Raw genomic sequence first — 15,379 nt, forward strand, 5'->3', positions numbered from 1 at the left:
TTCCATGCCTCATAAAGGAAGGACTCTGTGGAAGTCACATGACCTGAAATAAAGTAGTCTGAGTATAGCAGTCACATGACCTGCGATGCAGGGACTGAGTGACCACTGGCCTCTCCCCAGTCCTGCTTCAGTTACTTCCCTAGGTCTTTCCTGGCCAACCAGAGCTGCTCAGTGGCAGCATCCACATCTACACGGAGAACAAACTGCCCATACAGGGATAGACAAGTGGCCACAGCTGTCCTCTTGCATGTCCTCCATCTCTTTGTATGAAGCTCTGTTGGGGTCCGGCCTGGATCTTTCCTGTATTTGCATGCGGAAGGCAGGACATGGCAGGCCATTCCCAGGCCAAGACCGTCTGGATGGAACTCAGGCCCTGGCCAGTATCCTCTCTGAGCTCTGTGTCTGCAGTGGAAAAAGCTTGTCACCCTCCTCCTCTCCGCGCTATCCTGAGATCGCTGACACACCAGGCCCAGTGGGGCACCAGCCAGGCGCCTGGCCTAGGGACAGCTTACCCCAATGCTGGCCTTCCCAACAATGCCTTCAAAAATACACCATGTTCCAAGCTGGGACAGTATCAATGACAGTCACTTCCTCCAGGCAGCTACTGGTGCAGCCTGAAGCACTGCCCGGTGTCTGGTTCTAGAGGGGTTTCCCTATAGCCAGGACACAGCTGCCATAGGAGCAGACCAAGAGAAGGGTCTTTCTGCTGAGCTGCTCTGAGGCTGTCAGTGTCCCCTCAAGTCCTAAGTGTCCCTTTAGTGTTCCCTCGGACCCAGTGTCCCTTCAAGCCTTTGCTGTTTTTCTCAGTCAGGTTTCACCATCTACCTCATGTGGACACCTCAAAGAACTTGGTCCCAGTGGTAAGCTATAGGTTAGGCCTTTGTCATTTTGGGGGTTAAAGATTTTCCAGAACTCCCTAAGACTAAGGTCCAAGATGGACCCCATTTTCCAAGGACAGAGCAGCACAAGAACCTGAAGTTCCCCTCCTGTCTGCCCCAAGTCCTCGCTGGTACAACTGAACACCACAACGACCCTTGTGTGTGCATCAGGTCTTTGAACATGGTAATCCGGTGTGCGCAATGATCTGGAGGAGCAGCCGAGCCATCATAGCAAACACTTACTTTATTACACAGATGTAATTAACCTGATCGCCGTGTCCGTGGCCCACAGGGCAAACATATAGGACAGCAGTAGATAGAAGTGGGTGGCGGGACACAGCACCCAGATGTACAGGGCTGTGGAACACAGCTTTCTGTGAACTAAACATCCAGTGCTCTCCTCCCAGCTCCTGTGGCAGGAGAAGCAGTGGCTCCCCGGCAGGCTGTGTGCTGCTGTGCCCACCCAGGTATGGTGTGAGCTGAGGGCTGCTGGGCCTCTTGTCTGGGCTGAGCGGGCTATACTTTGAGTCAGATGCTGCATCCCTGTCTCCCAGTCTGGCTTGGTACCCTAAGGGCCATCTGAATTGAAGGGAAAGGAACAGAACACAAGACAGAGGTTTCTAGAAATTGGGGACTTGTATGAGTTGTCGGTTGACTGTCCTGGGCTTTGTCTGTGAGCTGTCTCCAGGACTAGATGGTTCCCCTGAGCCCAGCTCACCTCAGGTTTCCCTTCCCACCTTCTCTTCCTCTAGCCATCATGATGGTAATCCAGGAGTCTCTCCCCAGCCTTGTTTCAGAAACTTCCCTACATAGTAGGAGCTTCAGGAAGAGCAATGAGTTACCAGGGGAGCTTGTGGATGGCCCCAAACAACCAGCAGATCTGGGTGGATCCACCATTAGTGGATCTAGGAGGGGCAGACTGGACAGGTTCAACTCTGAGCTCCTTGGAATCCTAACAGAGACGATGGGAATAGTGCACACGAGTCCGGGGTACAGGGGACTAAGAGCACTCCTGTTTCAAAGGAGGCTGGCTCTGGTTTGTTCTCCTCTTCAGAGATCTCTCTTCTGGACAGACTCCTGGAAACAAGGACTTTGCCCTACTTTCAGGGAACATGGCTGCCTAACACAGCCTCCCAGAGCCTGTGAGCAGGTGGACAGACCAACTCCCAGCACAATTCTTGCTCCCTTCTCTCCCTAAGCAGCTCCAGATATGTCACAGCTGCCACAAGAACGTGTCCAACCTGCCCACAACACCTATGGTAAGAACTCATTTCTGGAGGTGTCTGGATGCCACAGTGGGGCAGAGTGCTGGGGGTGGGAGGCGCCTGTTGCCTCATGGGTAGGTATTCCTAGAGCAGCCCTGGCCAGTTTAGGGCAAGCAGAGTGGAGGGCGTGGGAGGACCTGGTGTCTTTGGTACACTGAGGGAGCTGATAGAACGCTGAGTACAGTGGATAGAGAGGTGATAGGGAACATGGACCTGGGGATGGTTGTGTGCGTGGGGGGCTCGAAGGCATATGGACATAAGAATGGTATGTTGGGATGGCAGGGTAGAGAGACAGTTTGGATGGAGCAATAGACAGGTGGACAGATGGATTTGCTGATGGGTCAAGGTAGATAGATGAGGGTGGGGGATAGTTGCTGGAAGGGCAGGAGGAGGACGGTGAATGGGCAGAGGCAAGATGGCTGCGCACGTCAGAAGGACGAGCTCAGGAAAGCGTTGATCTATCCGTGAGGTTAGGCTGAGGAGTCCAGATGGATGCCAGGGATGATACTTTGGTGTCAGCCTAATGGTTTATTTGGAGAAACTAAATGAGAACTTTGGGTTCCATCCTGATCCCTGTCCACTGTGGCCTCAAGATAACACTGCCCATGGCCCTGCCTCCCATTCTGGGCTTTCTCCATCACCTGCGACCCTCCCAGGTCTTCTGACGGATGTCCCTGTTGACTGAATCCTTCTGGGCCCTCCTGTGGGGGCTGGCTCTTCTCACCTTGGCACCCCCGTCAGGCAGTGGGACCTGAGCTGTGGTATCATCTAGCCTGTTCTTATACAGCTGTAACCACACGTGGGACGAGAAACACTGGCCTCCGCTCCTGCGCAGATCTGAGGACTGTGCTAGAAAGAAGCCTCTCAGGCAGCCCTCAGGGAGAGGCCAGTCTGGGTCTGAGGCAGGGCTGGGACAGACAGGACTTGTGCCGAGAAGCCTTAAGGTCCTGAGATGGGATCTGGGCTGTGCCTTGGGGGTTGGAGAGCTCTGCCGGCTACCTGCCCTCTCCACTCAGCCTGCCTGCTTTAGCTTTAGCCACTTTACAGCACGTAAAGTGGCATTTTGATTTGGGGTTTTGGGGGAGCAAGACTCTGTGAGAGCCACATCCCCTAGGGGGGTTGGTTCATACTTGTCTGTGGTTACCAGGAAGCAGGGTCTAGCAGTTAGTTAGTCGTTCCTGGGTCCATGGTTTGTGAACTGGAGAAGATAGCAGGAGTCAGAGATGGAGTGCCATGCCCCCAGCTCTGTGTAGAGCCCTAGGCAGACGGGAGGTTGAAACTAAGGGCAGGCTGCGGTTATGGCCACCCAGGGTACACCTCCCAATAAAGGACAGAACACCCATGGAGCCTATTCTTTCCAAAGCTGCGAGGTTGTTTGCTGTAAGGTCTTTGGGTAGCTGGAGTCTAAGCACAGCACCCACAGCTTTGCTAGGGCCCTAGCGCCTGGCTTAGCGACTTCACCTTATCCTCCAAACCCCTTTGCCTCAGGTGGCACTGCCTCAGGTGACCTCATCAACACCTGGGATGTCCTTCTGCAGCTTCCAGCCTCCGGTTTCCTCACCTAACCCTTCCCAGCCCCATCTTATGGCCACCCTGATAGGGCCTTTGCCTCGACTCCTGAGATCTGCCTAGCAGACTGCTGGGCTCTCACCCTCGGGGTCTACAATTGCTGGCCAAATCCCAAATACACAAGAGACTCGCTGTAGTCGAATGCCATCTGACAGCTGCCTTGAGGGGCTATCGCTCTCAACAGCTAGGGTACAGATGGGGTCTCTAATGAACCCTAAATATGTAGCCTGGTTCACGGAGACGAATTTGGCTGGGCATCGTTTTATTGTCTGTGGCGGGCCCTCTTGTTCCTAAAAGGTAGGTAAGGCTGGTAAGGGTAGGAAAGGGAGTGTCTGACCTAAAGCAAACTGGTGGCCCTCTGAGACCTACCTCAGAATGGCTGGACCACATAGGAGCAGGCACTCTGAAGTCCTGACACCAGGGATACAGGTCATCAGGGATGCCACCTCAGAACCCTGGCCTAGACTTCTAGAGACTACAGCTCTTAAGCACAATCTGAGGGCCTAACTTTGTTTCCCCCCACAAACATGGTGCTCACCGCCCCATCACCCAGAACTCTTTCCTACCAGAGGTCACTGGCCTGCCTTTCTGGAAGGGCCAAGGATGCTGCGTGCTGTGGGGTAGCAGAGACAAGAAGCACCTCAGGGGTACAGCTGGGGATGGAATCCAGTGATGCTCTTTGTGACAGGAGGCAGGTCTCTACCAGCACACAGACTCAGAGTTTGCAGGCAGACGCTCAGGAGGACTGATCCACTAGAAGGGCGGGAGGCTGCTTTGTGTCCTGGCTTCTCTGAAACCCACAAAAACACATCTCTGTGGCCTTGGAGGGCTGTGGCCTCAGGAACCTTCCAGGGAATGAGATCTACCTTAGCCTTCAGAGCAAGGGTTGCTGTCAGGCTCCATTCAGCGTAGCACCAGGTTGATGATGCCTAACAGGTTCCTTCCATAGAATGTTCTGTTAAAGAATGATTGATTATACAGTTGTGAAGAAATACCAGCCACCAAACAAGCCCATGGGACCACAGCTCAGATTCCTTCCAAAGTGTTTCCTAAATTTCACATACTTCCGTGGTTTGTCTTAATTTCTTTTTATTTGGCAAACATCTCCTTGGTACTGATGCCATGGTTGGGACCTCTGTGGAGACTATTTACATTCACATTAACACACGCTGCACGCCTTGCTCTGGGCAGGGCCCCCTGGGCCCAGGGTTCAGGAGCAATCCCCCATATTGCACGCTAGGCCTGCAGCTTGCTGCAGCCACAACAGAGGTACAGGCCTGGAATTGTGTCTGCTGTCTCTTTGTTTGGTACAGGCATGAGCCTTCTTCCTTCATTTCCTCCTTGAATCCTTGAGGGAGTCGAGCAGGTGGAGGGCAGGGTGGGCAAGGGCTGGAGACCAACATTGGGGTTACAACACAGGGATATGTACAGCTGGGCTTGAGTGTTCCAGGTGAGGTGCGGGTGGCTGCTGGCTTTTGTGGTTTGTTTGTTTGTTTGTTTTTTCTTTTTCTTTTTTCTTTTTCTGTAAAAGTTTGAAAGAAATGAGAGTAGCCACAGCAAGACACTGGGGGTAGGTGAGGGGAGCCGAGATGGAGGTAGGGTGGGATGGAAGAGCAGAGAGGTAGAGGAGGGAAAACCGAGAAAGCGTGATTCGCTGTCTCCTTATGCTCTCAAAAGCAGTCAAGAATCATCCCAAAAGATTGTCACAGTTTCATTTAGGAATTGTGCTCTCTCTGGGAAGAACACTTTAGCACTTTTTTTTTTTCACAAGTGGAAATGACTTATGAGAAGTTCCAGGAAGGTGTGGGGACAGACGGAGGTGCCTCCCTTGCGTGTAGGGACACATGGACATAGCCCTAGGGCACACAACGCTCAGGCTCATGCTGACTGGGGCTTCTGGCTGTGGTGCTGAGGGGCACGTGGCCTTGCTGCTGACCGCTTTGCCCCGTAAGGATGCTGCCCACTAGTCAAAAAGGAACAAAAGGTTTCTTCTTGGCCCAACCCACCAAATCCCAGTATCCCAACACCCCCTGACAAAAATCAAAGCCAAAATCAAAGACTGACATCCAAACCAACCCAGGGTGGAGAGACCATGAAGAAAATACTTTGGCAGTGATAAAAATAAATTTTGGATTTTGATTTCTTGAGTTTGCTTTTTTTTGGGTTTCCTTTGGAGCGAGGTGTGTCTGGCGTCCTTGGCTGGCTAGCTGGCAAGGTAGTTTACAGGTTATGTTTCCTTTGCTTAAAAAAAAAAAAAAAACTTTTTGGATTTTTTTTTCTTTTTTCTTTTTCCACTTAAAGCCAAAGAGTTTGACATTAAAGAAAAGAAATAAAACCTGAAACAAAAACTGCTTCTTGAGTTGGAAACTGAAATTGTTCTCATTATCTCTGCTGTGCGCATGCCGATCCCCCTGGGGCTGGCTGGGTGATACAGCAACTCTGAATAAAAAAAAAAAAAAAAAATCACAGTTTCTTCCCTTACTCATGAGGAATGGGGAGAACCCCACAGGCTTCTTTGTCCATTTCTAAGTAGCTTGTTTGTCAAAAAAAAAAAAAAATCTCCAAAAGTTCCTCATGGAAAATAAAAGCTACCAATTAGGTTTCTCTGATGACAGAGAGATCATGTGGACTTTACAAAGACAGAGACAAAGGAGAGTCAGGGAAACAGCAGGAGACAAAGACATCAAGAGATACATAGAGGCAGACGCAGAAAGGTAGACGGACACAGAGGGGACAGACAGCAGCGGAGCCGGCCACACTCCCACTGGTGCCGCTGTCTGAAGCTCTGCGGTGCTTTCTGAGGGTGCTTGCGGACGAGAGGCTGTAGAGGTCCTGGCAGACCTTGTCAGGTAGCTGGGGCTGCATGGATGCAGTTTTGTTGGATCTGTGTTTTCTTTTGGAGAGAAGCAGTAGCAGCAGTGGCTCCAGGTGGGGCCGGGAGGTTGGCAGGGCATGGCGTCCATGGGCTGGCTGGGTGTCAGGTCTGGAGGTCAGCGGGGCACAGCAGCGTCCAGTGGGCCTGGTGGCCCTGGAGAGCAGGGACGAGAGGGCCCTGCTGAGCCGGCTTCGCTGGGGCTGGCAGTGGCATCAGGCTGTCCAGGCAGTGGGTCGGCGACTGCAGCTGCGGGGCCCTGCAGACTCTGGCCACACACATGATGGTGTTTCTCCCAGTCCTTGTGCTGACAGAAGGACCCGCAGTAGCGCGCAGCATTACAGCCACTACAAGTCTCGCTGGCCTTGCGCCCACAGTTCCAGCAGCTCTGGAGGTGGAGGAGGGCAAAGGAGATGGTCAGACTAGGACAGATCCCATGTGCCCAGATAACCTGCCCACTGATGAAAAGGAGTGTGTGTGCGTGCATGCGTGTGCATGCGTGTGCATGTATGCTTTGCAGGGGAGAGCTATGCATCCACAGCCAAGACCCAGGGGAAAAAAAATGAACTCAAGGCCCCTAGAGGCCACTGAGCTGTCAAGCAGTCTCTTTGGGAGGAGAGGTGGCCATGGACCAGAATTCCCTGAAAGGTGGCAGGGCCATGGAACTGGGAGGTTGCCCCTGGGAGTCAAAGCCTACTTCTTGTCTCTATTTGGCTTCTAAAGTTTCTGGCCTTGGGAACCTGAAAGATGGCTCAGTGGTTAAGAGCACTGACTACTCTTCCAGAAGTCCTGAGTTCAATTCCCAGCACCCACATGGTGGCTTACAACCATCTGTAATGAGATCCGATGCCCTCTTCTGGTGTCTTAAGACAGTAACAGCGTATTTATATGTAATAAATAAATAAATCTTAAAAAAAAAGTCTCTGGCCTCCTCACTGCCGGCTGCCCCAGCTTACCTGCTCCACTCACGTAGGCCTTGCCGGCCTCTCCACCAGGATGGATCTTTACGCCCCTCCCCCAGATCTGCTCGGATGTCACATCTAGTGAGGTGCTATCCTCACCTCCAAATACCCAACACTCTGGTTGGCTCTTTGCCCATCTCGTGACAGCTCTGAGATCTTGTGTGTGTATGTTTGTGTGCATATGCACATGAGTGCGTGGGTACATATATGTATGCATGGGGAGGCCTGAGGACAATATCTGACATTATTCCTGAGCACTGTCAACCTTAGTTTAAGATAGGGTATTTCATCGGCCAATCAACTGGGCTAATATGGTGGACCAGTGGGCCCCAAGATCTACCTGGCTTTGTTTCTCCAATGTCGGAGACCTGGCCCTTCTTAAAGGGCATCCTACGAATGACTTTTCCAGAATGGCCTTTCCTTTTTCTCTGATGTCCTACTAACCAAGCTTTTGGAGCAGAGGGAAATCTTCAGAAAGTCTTCCCTCACCCACCCTGCTGGATTGGAGCTCAGTGCTCAGACATCCAGGCACACAGGGTCAGCTCTCCTGGCTTTCTTCTTCCTGTTCATTGAGCATCTACCTGCATGCCAGAAGCTGAGGCAGGCCCTGGGGTCCTGAAAAGCCCCTTAAACCTCTTGCTTTCACAAGTTAAGGAACAGAAGATTCAACATCAACAGGCTTTGGCCGAATGTGAGCTCTATCATGTGCCAGACCTCAGATATGCCATTACTCTCTGGACCTTCAGTTACTGCTCCTGCAGGTTGGGAAGGCCTGAGGGACACCTTATGTATCTCTGTATTTACTGACAGTCAGAGCTGAACAGACTGCATGCTTGCTTGTGGCAGTCATAGCTACTGAGAGCAGAAAGCTCACGAGGCCTAGGCGTTGTACAAGTGTAGTGTCCCAACCCAGGTTTGGTCAGCCCACAGACTGCAGTGCACCTGGAGGCTGGTGGCCCTACCTCACTGGAGTCCTCTTGCTGGTTGATGACAGTCAGGGCATCCTCCGAGGCCTGTCGCTTGGCCTCAGCCAGGGCTCGCTCCATCTTGGCACGCTCTGTGGTGATGAGTTCATGGGCTTTGCGCTCCGCATCAGACACGGCTTTCTGTAGTTCTGACATTGCCTGTCGCTTTACTTCATTCACAGCTTCTTCTGTGAAGCACAAGCGAAGGGTGGTGGTCACCCAGGCTGGCTCCCCTGGGGTTCTGGACCCTCTACACTCATGACTTGGGCAGGCATCTAAATGCAGTTGTGTGCACACATGCCTACCATACATTGAATGTGCACACACCAAGGCACAAGTCAGTGACTCCACTCCCTTGCGGAATGGTATGTGGGTGAATGTGAGAGTCTTGGGCACACATGTGCAACCCTAGTCATGATGAACAAAGCCATGGGTAAATTTCCAAGCTCTATCTGCTAGCATCATGGTTCTTACTTTGGTGTGCATCTTCAGTGGGTGAGGGCCAGTTCCTAGCCATAATAGGGTCTAGCAGGTTCTGGTAGTGTCCAGGATTCTGCTCTAACAGGCTTTAGGCAGGTCACTGCAGTGCGGGACCTGCTCTGAGAACAACAGGTCTGCTTGGGCCTATTCACAGGGTGCCAGAAGTACACTATGGAAATCCTGGCTGTAAATACCTGATTCATATTCTCTGTCTCTCTGTCTCTGTCTTTGTATCTCTCTCTCTCTCTGTGTGTATGCATACAAGTGCATTTTGTATATACCCCTGTGTGTGGCCCAATGTATAACTTGCTTCAGATAGAGACTATCTGAGTCACAGACCCCCCCCCTTTTTTTTTTTTTTTGGTTTTTCTCTGTATAGCCCTATAGCCCTGGCTGTCCTGGAACTCACGCTGTAGACCAGGCTGGCTTCGAACTCAGAAATCTGCCTGCTTCCTAAGTGCTGGGATTAAAGGCATGTGCCACCACTGCCCCGCTTTTTTTTTTTAAAAGATTTATTTTTTATTATATGTAAGTACACTGTAGCTGTCTTTAGACACACCAGAAGAAAGTGTCATATCTCACCAAGGATGGTTGTGAGCCACCGTTGCTGGGATTTGAACTCAGGACCTTTGGAAGAGCAGTCAGTGCTCTTACCCGCTGAGCTATCTTGCCAGCCCTCACAGACACTTCTTACAGTTGTTGCCAGGGTCTGTCCCTTACTCACCAGCCTTCCTCCAGATCTCTTCGGGCATATAGCCAGACAGGGTCCTGGGCGTGAAGTCCCGGTGAACATCTGAAATAAGCAGGTGGGGCACAGAGTCACGCACAAGGGGTGGCTTTCTTCCACACTGGGTTCCCATCCACTCTGGCCAGGGTTTGAAAGCAAGAAGTATTCTCCCCCTGGGAAAGAGGGCTTCATATACCACCAGGAGGATGGGGGCGGGCATTCAAGTGGCCTACTCTAGACAGTGAACGAGGATTCAGGCTGGGATCTAGGCATGTCCCCATCTCTGTGGTCACCACTGTGATGGATGGGTAAGTAAAAGCTCTCCTTCTAAGCTTGGCCTGCATCTACCAGAATCTGGGAGATTCAGGCTCCCTAGCAGACCAGGCACATCTTTATGCCATGGGGAAGGCCCCTCTTTCCAAGTGAGGCCCCCTGTTTAAGTGTTGGCTACCTTCCTGGAGAATTAGTGGCATCCTACAGAGACTGTGTAGGGCTAGCAACCATCACTACAGGTCCTCCATGTTCTTCCTTGGTACACACCTAGCTGAGACCCCTCAGGGCCACTGCAGCTGTTGAGGGACCGGGTAGAGATGGGGCTGGGGCCCTTCTTCCCGTCCTCCGAGTCACTGTAGCACCGGATCCAGTGGTTGAGTTCCTCTCGGTCGGCCTCCTGGCACCGGCGCAGGACGGTGAGGGACCGCCGGGTCTTCTCCACCATGTCCATGATGCAGTTCAGGAGCTGTGGGCAGGTGGCAGGGCCTTCAGTACGTTGGAACTGGGGGCTGTGGTCAGATGTGGCCATCCAATATGGAGGGGGTGGTCAGGGGAGCCAGCTCATTATCCCTGAAGGCGCGGCACAGAAATCTACCTTGGCTCCCCACAAACAGTGGAATGACTCCCAGTGCCTGTGGGCACCCGACTTGAATGGGAGCTCCTTTGGATGCAGGGTAGGGGCTTAGGGTGTCTCTTTTGAAACTCAGAGCAATCTGCCTTGGGAACATTGTTAAGAAAGGTGCATGGGGCCCAGAGAAACGGAGGTTCCTGGGAATATCCAGACATAGTCCACCTGGCCTGACCAGGGGCTCAGGCACCTACCACAAAGATGTCCTACATCACTGGGGCTCTACTCTGCAAGTGTCTGAGCAGGAAACAGTAGAGGAGGAAGAGCCAGTGTGCATGGCTCAGCATCCTTGTCTCTACTCTCTGGCAGCATCCTGATAGGCCAACAATAGACAATGATCCTCACATAAAAGGGCAGGCAGCCAGTAGGCATGCCAGTAGGTCCTACCAGGAGATGCTGAACCCAGAGCCTAAACTCAATGTGAGTTCCTCCACCCCAGCTTTAGGCTCCAGAGTCATGCAGACATTCTGGGGGTCACTAGGACCTGGCAACCCCACCTGGGCACTCACACTGTTGAGGTGTTTCCACTCTTCCGCCCACTCGCGTTCTGTAAGCCTGTGGTCAATCACTTCCTCCTGTCGAGACCCAGGTATGGCTGCAGAATGGGCAACACACAGTTAGGCCCCCATGCAGATGCCAAGCTCTAGCCCTGCCAACATTCAAGCCCTGACTTGGATCTCAGGCCCTGCCTCTACTCCCAGGTGCCTCTTACTTGCTACACCGGGGGGCTGGGGGGGAGTAGGGGGCGGTCAGGAATAGGTTAAAACCAGGTCACCTTGGTTCTGCCTCAGTGACTCATTGCCTCCCACTAACCTTCTAACCCCACTCTTCTCACTTCACCCATTTCTGATAGGCAGCTCGACATGAACTCACTTTAAAGGTCTCTCTTATCACGGCCCAGAAACCTCAGGGCCTTGGTGCAGCTGCTCAACTTAAGTGTGTTTATGACTTCCTCTCAGATATCAGTACTCCTATGCATTCCTCAAAGTCCGGGCCACAGGGCCCCTCCACAGCTGCAGTCTTTGGAATTCCTCAGGCCATGTGTGTCTCTGGTCTCTCGGTACAAGCTCTCCCTGTTTATTCTACTACCCCCGCTCCCAGCCTGTCAGCTCCATGGAGAAAGATGGCGTGCTGTGTTTACCTCTGTGTCCCAGACTGAACTCTGACCTGAATGTTTACCAGCCCCAAGTACAATCTTGGGATCAGATCTACCGGCAGCAGGATCAAAGCAGTAATCCAGGATGGCTCATTCTCCAAGGGATCCTGGGGCCCTTATCTTGCTACTCCCTGCCTCAGCTCCCCAACCCTGTCTAGTTCTTGCATAGTAAACTGTTAGAAAGAAATGCCCCAAGCTGACCTGATAAACTTGAAGGGTGTGCCCAAGCAGTGCTTGGTGCTAACCACTATTCCCTTCTCTCTGCCTTGATCTTGCAGGGAAGGTCCATCTTCCCATACAACAGACGAGGAAACTGAGGCTGGTGAAGGGTTATGTCTGTCCATAGTTACCAAGCAGAAAGTGGAGAAGGCGGTGTCGGGTGTAAGGCCAGTTTGGATCTGTAACCTCGGGGATGACCAAACAGGGTCGGGTGGGATGTGGGTTGCCACTGGCTGGGGCATGAGGGACATAATGGCCCTGTCTTGGTTTTCCTGCAGTGTCTCATGCTCCCAGTGTCATAACTGAGGCTGTGCAGGTGACCTGGCACCAATCCAGACTTCCTGGGGGCAAAGCCTCTTTTTAGCAGCCATTGGCGCCTTAGGATCTCCTACTACCCTAACCTGAAATGCCTCCCTCGAGTCGCAGAAGGGCAGGGAGTGGCCACAGCCGTCATCCAGTACCCTCTCTGGCTGCCCACGGGGGGCCTGTGCCAACGCCCAAACTAAAATAGAGGCTGAGATCTGTACGACAGCTGGCGTTTATTTTTGCATTAGCAGAAGCGGGTGGGAATTAGCACCTGCCTGACCCGGCTGTGGCGGGCCAGACACTGTCACCTGCTGCCTAGGACTAGGCCCTGGAAGCTTCCACGGTGTGGGGGTAGGGAAAGGCCCCTGCTGACCCTGCTCTGGGACCCTATTGACATTCTGAGTGACCCTGGATGATCATTTCTAATAGTACGGTCCAAAACACCAGGATATGGCAGGGGTGGCCATCTCTGGGTTTCTGCAGAGGAAGTTTGGGCTAGGCAGGTGTTGCTGGGCCCAGCTATGGCTGCCCCACATGGACTCCTTGGACCTCGGTTTCCGTTGAGGTGTGGGTACAGACTGGGAAATGACAGCATGCAAGATAGTGGCATGTGTTCTGTGCTGGCTGCTGTCCTTGTCTTTGGTGGCTGGGCCTTGGGGTAGAGTGTGTGCCACGTGCTCTATCAATACCCTCATCTCCACAGAATCCCTGTTCTGACAAAGGAAGAAACTGAAGCACAGAGAGGTCACGTGGCCCACGTGAGGGTCACTTCTGAATTCAAGGAAAGGAAGGCAGTCCTGCTAGTAGTCTTACCCATAGCTACTCTGGCCTCAGGCTGCCCAGGGCAGGAGGATGTCCCTAGGGTTAGGGTCCTCTGCTACAGTGCTATTCAGTGTGTGAGAAAGGGTGACTTGTCTCTGGAGGGACGAGTCAGGCTACATGGGCACTGGGGTGGCTGCTGGCTCCTTAAACCTGTTTCCTTACTGGACAGCTGAGGTGGTGCTGACAGCTTCAGTGTCTTCCACTAGAGCACAGGTACAAGTAGCTGCTGACTGAACCCCTAAATAAATGCATGCAGACTCTCTCCAACACAAGCACGTGCAGGCTCACAGACACACAGGTTCAAACGCTGTGTTCAGACCTCCAGCGGTTGACGGCACTCTTACACCACTTACTGAGGGGCCGATGGCGTTCCCGTAGCTCTCGGGGATCAGGATGGCGGTAGGAGTCCCGGAAGTGGTGGGCCATGGCCATGTCCTCCAGGCGATAGTGCGGGGGTGGGGGCGGTGTAGGGTGGGGCAGCCCATTGCTGGGGCTGCAGCGCTGGGCAGGGCTCAGGGTGCAGGACCGCTTACTGAGGTGGTCGGGGTGCAGAGGGTCCCGGTCTGACCCATTCTCTTTGGTCCTGACCAAGAAAATAGGTGGCCAATGGACATCAGCCCCAGTCTTGGATAGAGGATAATAATGGAGGTGAGGAGAGACAGACAGGACGGAGGCAGAAACTCAGAGGAGCCCCACTGGGTTCTGGTCCCCCACTCCGACCTCCTCTGGGGATCCTGGTGAAGAATGGATAGAGGGAGGCACCCAGGGTCCTATAGCTAGGTGTAGTCCCCACTGTGGTATAGTGGTAGGACCAGTATCTCTGTGGCCAGTCAAGGGATCCAGTCCAGCCCAGCCACCATAGATAAGTCTTGGGCTCCAGGTCACTCAGGGTTTACAAACAGCACAGAGAAAAGTGAGTTCTAGTGAACAGTCCCCTCCCTGAGCTACTGTCCTCCAGGGATTCCAGAGGCCCCAGGGTCCATAGCTAATTGAGCAGCATATGCCATAGAACCCAGTGCCACCCACACAGTGCCACCAGCCTGTCCCTCCAGCATGCAGACTGGGCCAGCTGTCTGGCAGAGCAGACGGGCAGGAAGAGGCCACCCTGGGTCTGTGAGAGGTTGGTACCTGTCAGGTGTTCTCCTCTTGCCATTCTCATTGACTTCCAGCAGGAGCTCAGATGAGTCAACGGGGGAGGTGGCGCTGGCATCCAGCAGCAGCTGTTCGTGCTGGGCCAGGTACTGGGCGGGTGTCTGCTTGGCCAGGCGGGCACAGTGCAGAAGCTCTCTCTGCAGCAGCGGGAGATTAGCCTGTGGGCGGGACAGGGGTTTAGGCACAGCTGACTGACAGCTGGGGTGCAAACCCGCATAGTCTGTTCGCATAGCCTGTTTCGTAGCAGACAGCCCAGAGCTGCTTGTGTGACTCAGGGCTGCTCTGGGTCCCTGAGGTCCCTTTTTCCTTCCAACCGCACAGTGGGAAGTGACAGGCCTGTGGCCCACTGGACGCACAGCAATGTAGGGACTTTGTTACCTCCTAGAGTGCGGTCTGCAGCAAATATTCCCTATTTGCTGTGCTCCGTCTACACAGGTACCATATCCTTGGCATGTAGAAAGAAAGCAAGGTTCAGAGGGCACAGGCAATCTAATATACACGAATGCATGAGAGGGGGAGGGGGAGGGGGAGGGGGATGTAAATAAGGTGCTGTGCTGCTACAGGGTCTCCGCTGTAGCCCCCAAAATGCACTGGCCAGAAGCTCCACAGGCCCAGCTCCTCTCCCCACTGCCTCTCACTATCCAGTCTCAGCCCTAAACAAAGCTCACAGCTGGAACTCGGGACGTCAGCACATAAGGAATATGACCTTCACGAACCCAAGCCTCAGCCATGACATCACAACTAGATTCTGCATCTGTAGACGAAGCCACCCGAGCTCACAGACTCCATCTCTGTGAGCTTCTCCCCAGTACTGGGCAAAGGGTCTCCAGGCATGCCCTGCTGGTGGTCAGCCCTTCTAGAGCTGCTGTGGGTAGAGGGGCAGGTTGGCCCTCAGCATGCTGGACAGGGGCCCAGTGGCAGGCTCTTGGGAGAGCCAGCAGTTCTAAGTATTTGTAAATAAACATAATCTAAAACTTTCCCATGCTGTTTCAAAGCTGCCAGGGCAGTCTTCTCCAGCCTCCGCCCCCTCAGCCTCTGTTGGCGCATCCACCCAGCCCATCAGGCAGCCGATGCGTTTTTTTTTTTTTTTGAGCGGTATAGCTGC

The 15,379-nt window shown here is 53.2% G+C and overlaps 1 protein-coding gene across 10 annotated transcripts in view; it reads right to left on the reverse strand.

The window, feature by feature from the left end:
• Positions 1-1,104: 1,104 nt before the first annotated feature.
• Cbfa2t3 (CBFA2/RUNX1 partner transcriptional co-repressor 3) overlaps positions 1,105-15,379 on the reverse strand; it is a 74,489-nt gene continuing 60,214 nt past the window's right edge. For 6 of the 10 annotated variants that reach the window (XM_031341691.1, XM_031341689.1, XM_031341687.1 and 3 more), the window contains 7 exons: positions 14,251-14,432; positions 13,476-13,705; positions 11,117-11,214; positions 10,259-10,457; positions 9,716-9,784; positions 8,509-8,699; positions 1,105-6,972 (listed from right to left, as the gene is read on the reverse strand). In XM_031341691.1, the coding sequence (XP_031197551.1) occupies positions 6,703-6,972; positions 8,509-8,699; positions 9,716-9,784; positions 10,259-10,457; positions 11,117-11,214; positions 13,476-13,705; positions 14,251-14,432 (1,239 nt within the window). In that variant the 3' untranslated portion in view covers positions 1,105-6,702. The remainder of the gene's footprint in view (positions 6,973-8,508; positions 8,700-9,715; positions 9,785-10,258; positions 10,458-11,116; positions 11,215-13,475; positions 13,706-14,250; positions 14,433-15,379) is intronic. The other 4 variants (XM_031341692.1, XM_031341690.1, XM_031341688.1 and 1 more) reach the window with 1 other exon arrangement.

Source organism: Mastomys coucha, unplaced genomic scaffold (assembly GCF_008632895.1).
Source record: "Mastomys coucha isolate ucsf_1 unplaced genomic scaffold, UCSF_Mcou_1 pScaffold22, whole genome shotgun sequence".
In the NCBI taxonomy this organism is placed as follows: Eukaryota; Metazoa; Chordata; class Mammalia; order Rodentia; family Muridae; genus Mastomys; species Mastomys coucha.